The sequence below is a fragment of the Hordeum vulgare genome, chromosome 7H (assembly GCF_904849725.1).
Source record: "Hordeum vulgare subsp. vulgare chromosome 7H, MorexV3_pseudomolecules_assembly, whole genome shotgun sequence".
Taxonomy (NCBI): Eukaryota; Viridiplantae; Streptophyta; class Magnoliopsida; order Poales; family Poaceae; genus Hordeum; species Hordeum vulgare.
This window is the reverse complement of record NC_058524.1, coordinates 578,974,690-578,987,895: the sequence shown is the minus strand read 5'-3', so window position 1 is coordinate 578,987,895 and position 13,206 is coordinate 578,974,690. Positions and strand designations below refer to the sequence as shown.

Below are 13,206 nucleotides of genomic sequence, written 5' to 3'. Positions count from 1 at the left end.
TGGTCCCAAAAGGACAGACTGCGGGGCCACCACGGGGCAACTCGAGGTTTGGTACCTGTAGGCTTTTCCATCCGACGTGTCCTGGGAACGAGATACGCGGCTCCTATCGGGTTCGTCGACACGTCGGGCAGCCTTGCTGGATTAGTTTTACCTTTGACGAGATATCTTGTGCATCGGGATTCCGGTGAGGCTTTGGGTAATCTCGGAGTTGAGGTTTTCCACTAGGGAATCCGACGAGATCGCGAGCTTCGTGATTGATGATTTCTATGCGGCTTGTGGTAATTTGTGATGGACTAGTTGGAGCACCCCTGCAGGGTTAAATCTTTTCGGAAAGCCGTGCCTGCGGTTATGTGGCAACGTGGAAACTTTGTTTAACACTGGTTCTAGATAACTTGAAGTAATATAATTAAAATATGCCAACTGTGTGCGTAACCGTGACTGTCTCTTCCGTGAGTTCTTTCTCCGATCGAGGACACGGTGGGGTCATGTCTGACGTAGGTAGGTGTTCAGGATCATTCATTTGATCATCAGTAGTTCACGTCCGCTATGCGTAGATCTTCCCCCTCTTATTTCTTGTACTCGTAAGTTAGCCACCAAATAATGCTTAGTCGCTGCTGCAACCTCACCACTTAACCATACCTCACCCATTAAGCTTTGCTAGTCTTGATACCTTTGGGAATGAGATTGCTGAGTCCCCTTGGCTCACAGATTACTACAACACCAGTTGCAGGTACAAGTAAAGGTTACTTGACGCGAGCGCGTTGATTGCACATTTGGAGTTACTTCTTCTTCTTCTTCTTCTTCTTCTTCATCGATCTAGGATGGGTTCCAGGCCGGCAGCCTGGGATAGCAAGGATGGACGTCATTCTTCTTTTGTCGTTTGTTTTCGTTCGTAGTCGGACCCTGCTCTTACTCTTGATGATTATGTAATGTACTGATGTGACTCTAATGTAGCATGTGGCGAGTGTAAGCCAATTCTTTATATATATCTCCTCTTTTCAGTACATGTACTTGTAACGATACCCATTCTTGCGACACAACGAGATGCACTTCTATCCCTGACGAGACCTTCGTGCCAAATTGAGGATAGGGTCGCATCTTGGGCGTGACATACACCCCCTCGTATATCTCCTCCACCCCATCTTCACCACCATGACCATCCACACCACTATCCATTTCATTGTAATTGAAATCATCGATCGGAGATTGATCGATGTCGACGGTGTTGGTGTCCACAAAGTTGACGAACTCGACCGTGGCATCGTTCGAACCGGCCATTTCGTCGAATACCTCGCTTGCGGTGGAAGCAACACCATTGAACGGCATCGTCGTGGTACGTCTTGCCGGGGTAGAGGGAAATGATGAAGTCGTTGGCCTTGTCACAGGAGCCTTCTTGCGCTTCACCCCCGAAACCTTGCCATTCTTCTTTCGTGGTGGCCAGGGGAAATCGCGCAGCAGCTGCGGCGCCGGGCGCCCGTGCCTTCCTGGCGGGGCCAGACAGATTTCTGCCCTCCACGAGAACATTGCCCTGCCGCTTGCGGACAGGCGTGGTGGTGCCTTGAGCAATGACGGGGGCAATATGGCCGACGACAAGATCAGCTGGAGGGGATTGCACATGCGTGACATCCATAGTGAAGGGGGACGGCTGGGAGGCTTTCATGGCGGCAAAGAATGGTCGGGGTGTTGGAAATATGCCCTGGAGGCAATAATAAAGTAGTTATTATTATATTTCATGTTTCAAGATAATCGTTTATTATCCATGCTATAATTATATTGAATGGAAACATAAATGCATGTGTGGATATATAGACAAAACTATGTCCCTAGTGAGCCTCTATTTGACTAGCCTGTTGGTCAAGGACGGTTAAGGTTTCCTAGCCAAAGACAAGTGTTGTCACTTGATGATGGGATCACATCATTAGAAGAGTGATGTGATGGACAAAGACCCAAACTATAAACATAGCATATGATCGTGTCATTTTGTTGCTATTGTTTTCTGCATGTCAAGTATACATTCCTACGACCATGAGATCATGTAACTCACTGACACCGGAGGAATGCCTTGTGTGTATCAAACGTCGCAACGTTATTGGGTGACTATAAAGGTACTCTACAGGAATCTCCGAAGGTGCCCGTTGAGTTAGCATGGATCAAGACTGGGATTTGTCACTCCGTGTGACGAAGAGGTATCTTGGGGCCCACTCGATACTCCAACATCACAAACAAGCCTTGTAAGCAATGTGACTAAAGAGTTAGCCACGGGATCTTGTATTACGGAACGAGTAAAGAGACTTGTCGGTAACGAGATTGAAATAGGTATGGCGATACCGACGGTTGAATCTCGGGCAAGTAACATACCGAAGGACAAAGGGAATGATGTACGGGATTGTGTGAATCCTTGACATAGAGGCTCAACCGATAAGATCTTCATAGAATATGTAGGATCCAATATGGACGTCCAGGTCCCACTATTGGATATTGACCGGAGAGTGTCTCAGTCATGTCTACATAGTTCTCGAACCCGTAGGGTCTGCATACTTAAGGTTCGGTGACGTTTTTGGTATAGTTGAATTATTGATGTTGGTAACCGAATGTTGTTCAGAGTCCCGGATGAGACCCCAGACGTCGCGAGTGTCTCCGGAATGGTCCGGAAACGAAGATTGATATATAGGATTGTTGCATTTGGCTTCCGAAAAGATTTCAGGACATTACCGATAAAGTACCGGGAGTGACGAATGGGTTCCGCGGTTTTACCGGGAGGGGCCACCCACCCGGGAGAGAACCAAATAGACCCATGGGTGGCGCACCAGCCCTTAGTGGGCTGGTGAGGACAGTACAATAAGGCTATTTTGGCCAAGGAAATAATAACGAAGGAAAAAAAGAAGTAGGTGGACAAGATAGGAAGGAGTCCTCCACCAAACCGAATTGGAGGAGGACTCCTCCCTCCTTGCCTCGACCAAAGGCTCCTCCTTGGAGTAGGAGGCAAGCCACCCACCCCTTGGTTCCTCCTATATATAGTGGAGGGTTTTAGGGTTTTTGCACCTCAAGCCTTTGTGCATCCCTCTCTCCCTCCACTACTTCGTGACACCTCGTAGATAGATTGGTACGACACGGCGAAGCCATGCCAGAGTAGCTTCACCATCATCACCGCCACGTCGTCGTGCTGATGGAGAATTCAGCTACATGTTTGTCTCTCTTGCTGGATCAAGAAGGCAGCGATCGTCATCGAGCTGTGCGTGTGCTGAACGCAGAGGTGTCGTCTGTTCGGCACTAGATCGGGACGAATCATGGGATGGCGGCGATTTGGATCGCGAAGACGTCCCACTACATCAACCGCGTTTCTGAACGCTTCCCGCTTGGCAATCTACAAGGGTATGTGGATCCGATCTCCTTCTCGTAGATGATCATCACCAAGATAGGTCTTTGTGTGCGTAGGAAATTTTTTGTTTCCCATGCAACGTTCCCCAACACGGGGAAGATGGACCAGAGCGGGCGGAGGCGGGGCAATGGAGGCGAAGGGGGTGGGAAGCGGGAACATCCTCGCGGAAATTTCCCTCACGCCAAATCTTGTTGCGGATAGGGGGCGAGCTCGGGTCGGCCTCCCATCCCGTGAATCTAAAGGTTGAGGGCGAACTTTTGCCACGCCCCACAAATATTTTTATAGGTCGCATCCCGATACGGGGTCTGATCGAGTAGTTTTTTTCACGCACACCGATATTTTGGCGATTATTTTGCGGGTTGGGCATTATACGGGGTCTGCTAGAGATGCTCTTAGCTCTTCACCTGACCACGTGCAATGCCCTCCTGGCAGGCTACATATTTGATATTTTATCTATACACATACTTTCTCATCCCTTCATTAGCTGCTCTTCATTCTCTTCCTCGTGCCTTCACCCACCTACCTTCTCTCATGTTCTGCCCCCTCTCTATTGGATGTGCTCTTTCACTTTCCTTCCTTGTTCATCGACTTGCCTTCCATTCAGTTACCTTCTCCTTAATACTCTCCCACTTCCTTCTGTTAGACAGGTTCTCTCTCTAGCTCCTCTGCTGGTTGATGACTTAGGACCCTTCCCCTTTTTGTGCATTTGTTTGTGTCTGCTCGTAGATGAGAATGATGCCATGTTTAGCGGTCGCATAACTAAAGACATCATATTTTCATGTGATTCATGGAAGCTATTTTGTTCCTCTTCTACCACATGCTACATTGAATTTGATTATTTTCATAGTTATGGGTATATCAAGTCCTAGTTTTATTTGTATGTTGTTCCCTCTCATTTGCTGTGTGTGTTCTTTGTTTATATAGATTTATAGCTATGCCATTTGCCCGTTTCACATTGGTGATATGATATTTGGGATCATTACGAACTATTATAATACTTGAAGAGCATGATTTCAGTAAATACTAGTAATGTTTATCATTTTGTTTGCAGTTATTACAGTTTTATGGACAATTGTTCTAATGCCAACCGATTTGCTTAAATATTTTCTCAGCATATCTCTCAATGTTTTTTTAACTGGCATATGTAACTGCCAGTTATCCAACCACTTGTAGCAATGTTTTGTGGGCAGTTTGTTTTCTTATGTTAGGTGTTCCATACTTCGTATTAAATGCATGATCAAAATGGCCAGATTCACCATAAATGCTACTTTTATCATGAATTGCATCTTGCACTAACATTTATCATTAGAAGTGTTGGCCAAAGTATTGTTTCGACGTTGTACAGATTTAAAAAAGAATGAAATACATTGTAGATTGAATGAAAGTGTATCTACAGATAAGAGCATCTACAACAGCCGCATTATATAAGCGTCACGCTAAAAAACAGATTTTTGCGTGCACGCAGCCGCTCCAGGCGTTCCAACGGATGCGCAGAAAACGCGTGGGCGGCATAAATGGTTCAGCGCGCGGGGAGAAACGGCATGACGCGTCGCTTATTTTGAGCACCCGCTCCCGCGCGCTGGACGGCCACGACTCGCGCGCGACTTCCACACACCAGTAGATCCAGTCGCTCGCTCTTGCGGCACCGCCCGCGCCACCCATTTGCTCCGGTGACCCGATGACGCTTCCCTGGCCTATCCCCGTGCCGTCGCTGCTTCCTCCGTCTCCCTCTACCCGTCGTTGCTTCCGCCGCCTCCCTCAACATGCCATCGCCCCTCGCCCACGCCATTCCTCTGACGAACAGCGTTCGTCCGCCCACTGCCGCTCGGCGCCCACAAGGTGTTCGACAAAACGCTTGCAAGTTATGTATTGCTTCAACTTCATCTTTTTTTACATGAATTTGATGCACATTTTTTTGTAGTTTTTAGACTGGTTTAATTCAATATTGTAGATGAGTTCGTCATATAATTCTTCCGAAGAAGAATTTGATATTGAAGAGGAGGAGGACCTTGCAATGATCCTAGCTATGCACATCAACAAAACGCCGAAGCACGGTGGTTCGGTTATGGGTAGATCAGGAAATTAGAGGGATAAAATTGATGCCCATAATAGATTGATGAGGCACTATTTTATGGAGAATCCCACATACCCAGAGTCCTACTTCAGGCGTCGGTTTAGTATGAGCACCGAATTGTTCAGGCGCATTGCAGATAAACTGGCGAGCGATGATCGGTTCTTTCAGCAATGGAGGAATGTCGCCGGAGAACTTGGGCATAGCACCTTTCAAAAGGTGACAACCGCTTTGCGTATGTTGGCGTATGGTATTCTGGCTGATCTAGTTGATGATGACTTGGCCATGGATGAGAGTCGGGCCATCATGTGTGTCAAGTGCTTTGCATTCGAAATTGTGCAAGTGTTTGGCCCGGAGTATTTGAGATCTCTCTGTTTCTAGCAAATGGTCATACATACAACTATAGCTACTATCTTGCGGATGACATCTACACAAAGTGGCGAACATTTGTGAAGCCGTTGAAAAAACTGAAAGGTAGGAACAATCTAGATTTCCACAATGCTCAGGTGGCGGCTCGAAAAGATGTGGAGAGAAATTTTGGGATTTTGCAAGCCCAATTTGCTATTGTGAGAGGACCTGCTAGATTTTGAGATCAAAAGATCCTTTGATACATTATGCACGCTTGTGTGATCATGCATAACATGCATCGAGAATGAGCGTGACCAAGATTTAGACTACTCTCGGTATGAGCTATTGGGACATCCCGTGCAAGTGCGGCGGAGTGCTGCGAGGGTGGCCCGATTTGCTTCCTCTTATCATGCCATTCGACGTGCCCAAACGCATAATGATATGTAGAAGAATCTAATCGAGGACTGGTGGACATGGAATGGCCAACAAAACGATTGATGATTTGTATGTTTGATGTTGTAGTGTCGAACTATTAATTGTATTGAAAGATAAACTATTTGTCAAAAATTTAACTATTTATTGTTGATTTTTTTATCTGTTTTATTTTAATTGGTTTTGTTTAGAGTGTCATATGTTGTTTGTGCTCGACGCGCACGCCATTCATTTACAGCGTCTGCTAGAGCGGCTCGCGCGCAATTTTTTGCGTCGGGCGCTGGAGTCAGCGCTCTCTGGTGCGCTAAAAGTCTTTATTTCAATGTTGTAAAATGTTGTTAGCGTGCGCGACGGTTACGCGGCTGTTGAAGATGTTTTAAGAAAAATATGACTATGAGCTGAAAACCATACGTTGTTGAGTTGCGACTAACAGAACCCTCGTATGGAGCTCTTTAAACAACTATTCTTTAGCCTCTTGTAAGACCGAAGGCAGCCAAAAACATGATGAGGGCAATAGAATTGATTGGCGTGCCAATATTCTACAAATCACCTATTGCTTCTCTATGTTTGTATTGCTGGCGTTGTGTTAGTGCCGAGAGGATCCAAATTTGGAGGTTTCGGTAGAAGTCCGCACTACTAATGAAGCCATATGCATATCAAAACAAAAGAAATGTTTTAAATGATTTGATAAGCTAGCCTGTTCAGAATTGACCTCTGATGGAGCTCTTTAAACAACTATTTTTTAGCATCTTCTAAGAGCAATGACAATAGTAGAGCCGACTGCCGGTTGTAAGCTCATGACATGTCATCTATAGCTCATTTTATAGCTAACGTGTATAATTTTTAAAAAAAAATTGCAGAAGGAGGAAACGAACCCCCGGCCTCTGCATCAATCGATGCATGCAACCATATTATTAAAGATAATTCAAAATAGTGTCTTAGGTCCACAAAGCTCAAAAGCCCAAAGTGCAAATGAAATCAAAATGAAATTTTAAAAACTGCCACATTCGGCGTGTCTAAAAATAGACTACAATGCCTATACACCTAGCCTATTATTAGCACGCCATCCAAATCGATTGAAGGCAACCCGTGCGGCCATCTTCCATCGGTTGCACCCAATATCCATAAGCCTTGTGGAGTCTGCATGCCTGAGTAACGACCACGTACGGATCCAAGACGTTGCTCTGAAGATTACGTGCAAAAAATTGTTGAAGTTCTTGCCATTAAAGATCATGTCATTCCTGGTATTCCATATTAGCCCAAAACAGAGCACAGATCCCAATTCCGATAAGTTTTGATATTTTAACGTCAACTCCGTTTAGCCACGTTGTAAATATTGAACTAATACATGTAGGTGGGATGATATTAAAAGCTATTTGAATAGTTCTCCATAATAGTTTTGCAAGAGGGCATTTTATGAAAATGTGTCTTATTGTTTCATTTTGCTCACAATAGCAACAATGAGACCTACCTCTCCATCTATGCTTAATTAAGTTATTTTTGGTTAATATCACACCTTTATGTATAAACCACATGAAAATTTTAATCCTGAGCGACACTTTGATGTTCCAAATAGGTAATGATCTGGATAATATTCCGGTGTTTATCAGATCCGAATACATGAACTTTACTGAAAATACACCATTCGTAGCTAAAGTCCACCTAACATTATCTGTGTGTTCAGATAATTGCACCTGCATGAGTCTCCCAACCAGATGCACCATGCATTCCAGCGAGCTCCCACTAAAGCACGTCTCAACTGCATATTAAGTGGTATCGATTGTACTACCGTTGATACATAGTCCTCTTTATGTTGTGCAATATTGTATAACAAGGGGTATTGAAGTGCCAGAGGTGTGTCCCCAAGCCAAGTATCTTCCCAAAACCTTGTTGAGGCACCATTACCAACTATCAATTTCACCCTCTGGAAAAAGTTCACCTTTATCTTCATTAACCCTTTCCAAAAGGGGAGTCATTTGGTCTAGATGTAACCTGGGCTAAAGTTTTAGGATTTAGGTATTTATTCTTCAGTATTTGAATCCACGTTCCTTCAGACTATGTGGATAACCTATACAACCATTTGCTAAGCAAACATCTGTTTTTCACTTCCAAATTCTCAATGCCCAAACCCCCCTAGTCTTTGGGTCTACATATAATATCCCAACGTGCCAATCTGTATTTCTTCTCAGCTTCATCACTTTGCCAAAAGAAACGAGATCTGTAGAAATCTAGTCTTTTTCGTACCCCTACTGGTATTTCAAAGAAAGACAATAGGAACATGGGTAAGCTTGTTAACACGGAGTTGATTAATACTAGCCTCCCTCCATATGACATAAGTTTGCCCTTCCAGCAACTTAATTTTTTTTTCAAATCTATCTTCAATACATTTCCATTTTTTATTTTTCAGTCGCCTATGATGGATAGGGATCCCAAGGTAGCTAAATGACAGTGATCCCAGTGCACAACCGAATAGCTGCCTATAAGCGTCTTGCTCCTCTTTTGCCTTTCCAAAACATATGAGTTCGTTTTTGTTATAATTAATTTTCAGCCCCGATAGCTGTTCAGATAAGCACAATAATAGTTTCATATTCCTCGCTTTAGCCAAATCGTGTTCCATGAAAATAATTGTATCATCCGCATATTGTAATATAGATACACCCCCATCTACGAGGTGTGGAATGAGTCCTCCAACTTGGCCCTTATCTTTGGCTCGAGCAATGAGTATTGTCAACATGTCTGCAACTATGTTGAACAACACTGGAGACATTGAGCCCCCCCCCCTACCTTAATCGTTTATGTGTTTGAAAATAATGACATATGTCATCATTTACTTTAACTCCTACACTACCTTTCTGAATGAAAGTATCAACCTGATCTCTACATCTTTCATTGAATCCTTTCATACGTAAGACCCGTTGAAGAAATGACCATTTTACTTTATCGTACGCTTTCTCGAAATCCACTTTAAAGATAATCCCATCCAATTCCTTTGTATGGCTTTCGTGCAACGTTTCATGTAGAATGACAACACCTTCTAGGATATGTCTCCCAGACATAAACGCAGTCAGCGTCGGCTGGACAACTCAGTGAGCTATCTTCGTCAATCTATTTGTGCCAACCTTTATAAAAAAATTGAAGCTCACATTGAGCAGACAAATCGGTCTAAACTGTTCAATGCGTATAGCCTCCACCTTTTTTTGGCAATAACGTAATTGTTCCAAAGTTAAGGTGGAATAGCTGCAACTGGCCATCGAATAAATCCTGGGACATAGGCATGAGGTCCCCTTTGATAATATGCCAGCACTTTTTATAAAATTCTGCCGAAAACCCATCTAGTCCCGGTGCCTTATTCTGTTTCATTTGTGCTATTGAATCATGAACCTCCCTCTCTGTAAAAGGAGCTGATAGCACCTCATTCTCCACTGCATTGAGTTGAGGTATATCATGAGTCGAGCTTTCATCCAATGAGACCACCGTCTCTTTTGGAGGACCAAACAATTTCTTGTAATATTCATAAATGTATATTTTTAAGTTTTCATGACCTACTATTGTTCCTTCATCTTGCTCAAGTTGGATTATTTTTTCTTTCTTTGTTTGCCATTTGCAATCATGTGAAAGAATTTAGTATTATCATCTCCATGAACTACCTTGGTCACCTTAGCTCTTTGTGCCCATTTCATTTCCTCTTCTCTCAATAGTTTCTGCAACTTACTTTCAGCATTAATCTTATCATTCATATCTGATAGATTTAGCTGCGCCGACTCGGCTTTCACGTCTAATTCGTCAATCAAACGAGTAAGTCTTTCTTTTTCTATTTTATAAATACCGCTATGATTTTTTCGCCCATCCTCTCAGAAATTGTCGTAAATGTCTTATTTTGTTTTGCCATCTTTCTATATTCGTAGATCCACCCAAGTCTCTAGCCCACTCTTGAGCTATGAGATCCATGAAGCATTCTCTTTCGAACCAACTTAATTCAAATGAGAAGACATTTTTATTACCCACATGGTTGGCCTCCCCTGAGTCGATCATGAAAGGTGTGTGGTCTGAGATGGCTCTTTGTAACGCCCGAACTGTGACCAAAGGGATAGTTTTGTTCCCACTCAACACTGGTTAATACTTGGTCCAACTTCTCATATGTTGGCACCGGTAGTGAGTTTGCCCATGTGAATTGTCTACCAGTGAGGTCAATCTCCCTCAGATCGAGACTCTCAATAACCATGTTGAACATGAGTGACCATCGTTCATCAAAGTTATCATTATTATTTTTCCTCGTGCCTCCTAATGATATTAAAGTCCCCCCCCCACCACCACCACCATAATTGGAAGTGTACTGCTTATTTATTATATGGCTCACCTTTCATTCTCATAAAAAATTTAGGAGCACGTGCTAGAGGTGGCTCTTTACTAAGAGCCCCCTTACCTTCTATCTCTCCTTCCCTCTCCTCCAACTAAACAAAAATATACTACTTTATTCCTTATAACCACCTGACTCGGCTCTATTGTACTTGCTCTAAGATCGAATGCAGCAAAAACATGATGGTGGCAATAGAATTTATTGGTGTGCCACTATTCTACAAATCACATATTGCTTCTCTATGTTCGTATTGTTGGCATTGCGTTAGTGCCGAGAGGATTCAAATTTGGAGGTTTCGGTAGAAGTCCAATACTAATGAACCCAACGTTTGTTGTTGTACTAGTTGTACAAAAATTGGGCGATATAATTTAATAGATTTTTTATTAAATGGCTTGTACCGATTGGTTTGACTGACGAAATTGATTGCTCTGCAGGAGTCTGGAATTGCACTCTGGTCGCAGATTTAGAAATGGCTTTTCTGCTGCAGGTTCTTCCATTTTATATGCAGTGCAGGTATTCTGTTGACATTAGTAAACTGGCATGAAGACACCATGGCGTATTTGGACTAATGATTGGCGTTGGCCTGGTCTGTTAATCTCCCGTTACATTTATGCTTGCAAGCGCTGATGCAAGCTAAAGTCTTATGTCTTGTGTTGAGTCTGGTCGAGATTGCAACTTGTAATCTTTGCTTAAGCTTTGTCCCATGATGTTTTGCAACTTGTTATCTCTGCTTAAGCTTTGTCCCATGATGTTCCTTTATTCTTCTCTTTTGTGTGGGTGCGTGCGTCCGTGCAAGCTCTTGGATTTGTACTATTAGATATAAATTTGTATGTCGAAAAAGATAGCAATGCTGCAGTGATGCTATTATGAGTTGAATTTGTACCATGATCAACACACACACACAGTTCTTATTTCCCTTGTGTTGTCACCAGGATGCCCAATATGGGAGTCCTTTAGGATTTTTGTTTGTCACTGAGGACGTTCCGACATGGATAATTTCACTGGGATTACATTCAGAAGGTTGTAAGTTGTCTTGAAGTAGTTCCGTTTTACCCTCTGCAGCTCTATATATGGCTAAATCATCCCTTAATTATAAAGATGCTGCATGTGTTGATACAGAAACAAACCGAATGCCTTTTGCAACCCAAAAAAAAAGGAAGAGGAAGAAAGAAACATTGTCTGCAGAAACAAAATCATCCATGTTTAATCTGCCCTTACTAACATCTGTTTCTGCCTTAAGTGAATCCAAAATAACTCGTACCTCATCTGGTTAGTTAGTTTAGTTGCATAGCAGCCTCAGGTTTGTGGTTTGAAAGTTTATTTGTCTGCAAGAATATTTTGAGCATGGTCAAGCTATAAGTTGACATGTTTTTCTGCATCTACTAGCAGCGAAATGTTTCTCAGGTTTGTGGTTTCAAAGGTTAAATTGTCTGCAAGAATATTTTGAGCTACATAGCTCAAGCTATAATTTGCCATGTTTATCTGCAAGACTTCTGAAGCATCTTGCAGTTTTTGGTTCCAACTATTCCTTGTGCAATCTAGCGCCCCCATCATTTCTTGGTTTCGCATGGACAGGGATATATGAATCGTGAGGCATGATTTCTTCAGAGAATCAGCTTCCTGCAGCTTGACAGGAATATGATGGTGTGATCAACATAACATAAGGGGAATTTTCAGATGATAGAAGAGAGAATTTCATACAAATGGAACTTATTTAGTAGTAGCAAGCAAATGTTCAGAAGCAAAAGCAGGTGTCAAGCATTCACAAGACAGATTGCAGAAGGAGTGCATCTTTTGTAGTAGTATTTCCCACAGAAATCAGAGATACAATGTCCCTTGCTCGACGAATCTGACGAAAGGTCAGCTACCTACAAACTAGTCGTCTTGTCCATGAGAAATGGAACAGAGCAACACTGGCTAGGTCTACACCTTGGCTGCGGCCTTCTTGGGGGACTTGGTGGCGGCCTTCTTCTTGGGGGACTTGGTGGCCTCCTTCTCGGCCGCGGCGGGGGACTTCTTGGGGAGCAGGACGGAGTTAATGTTGGGAATGACGCCGCCGTGGGCGATGGTGACGCCGGCGAGCAGCCTGCCGAGCTCCTGGTCGTTGCGGACGGCGAGGAGCAGGTGGCGCGGGATGATGCGGGTCTTCTTGTTGTCCTTGGCCGCGTTGCCGGCAAGCTCCAGGAGCTGCGATTCATTCAACCAAGAAGGGATCAGTCATCCGTCCAACACGAAAGGAGCAGAGCAGGACAGGCGCTCGAGGACAGCGAGAAGATCTGCGGTTACCTCGGCGGCGAGGTACTCGAGGACGGCGGCGAGGTAGACTGGGGCGCCGGAGCCGACGCGCTGCGCGTAGCGGCCCTTCTTGAGGTAGCGCCCGATGCGGCCGACGGGGAACTGGAGCCCGGCCTTCACGGAGCGGGTCACCGCCTTCTTCCTCTCGCCGCCCTTCCTTCCGGCCATCTTCTTGCTGCTTCTCCGGCGAACGGCAAACCACTCGAGGTGTGGGGAGCGGGTGTTGGATCGGAATTACTGCGGTCTGCTCTGAGTTTGTGGGTTGGGACGGCGCAGGGGTCGCAGGTTTTATTGGGGGAAGGAGGTTCGCCGGAGGGGGGATCG

The 13,206-nt window shown here is 44.3% G+C and overlaps 1 protein-coding gene across 1 annotated transcript; it reads right to left on the bottom strand.

Moving 5' to 3' along the window:
* Nucleotides 1–12,361: 12,361 nt before the first annotated feature.
* On the bottom strand, nucleotides 12,362–13,206 carry LOC123413521 (protein H2A.6-like). Its single transcript, XM_045106457.1, has 2 exons — nucleotides 12,874–13,206; nucleotides 12,362–12,774 (listed from the first exon to the last, which is right to left on the bottom strand). The coding sequence occupies exons 1-2, from the start codon at nucleotides 13,048–13,050 to the stop codon at nucleotides 12,511–12,513; spliced, it is 441 nt and encodes a 146-aa protein (XP_044962392.1). The 5' UTR covers nucleotides 13,051–13,206; the 3' UTR covers nucleotides 12,362–12,510.

Coding starts and splice junctions, on each gene's coding strand:
- LOC123413521 (XM_045106457.1), bottom strand. CDS start 13,050: ATGGCCGGAAGGAAGGGCGGCGAGAGGAAGAAGGCGGTGACCCGCTCC. Junction 12,775..12,873: donor TCGAGTACCTCGCCGCCGAG/GTAACCGCAGAT, acceptor AATGAATCGCAG/CTCCTGGAGCTTGCCGGCAA.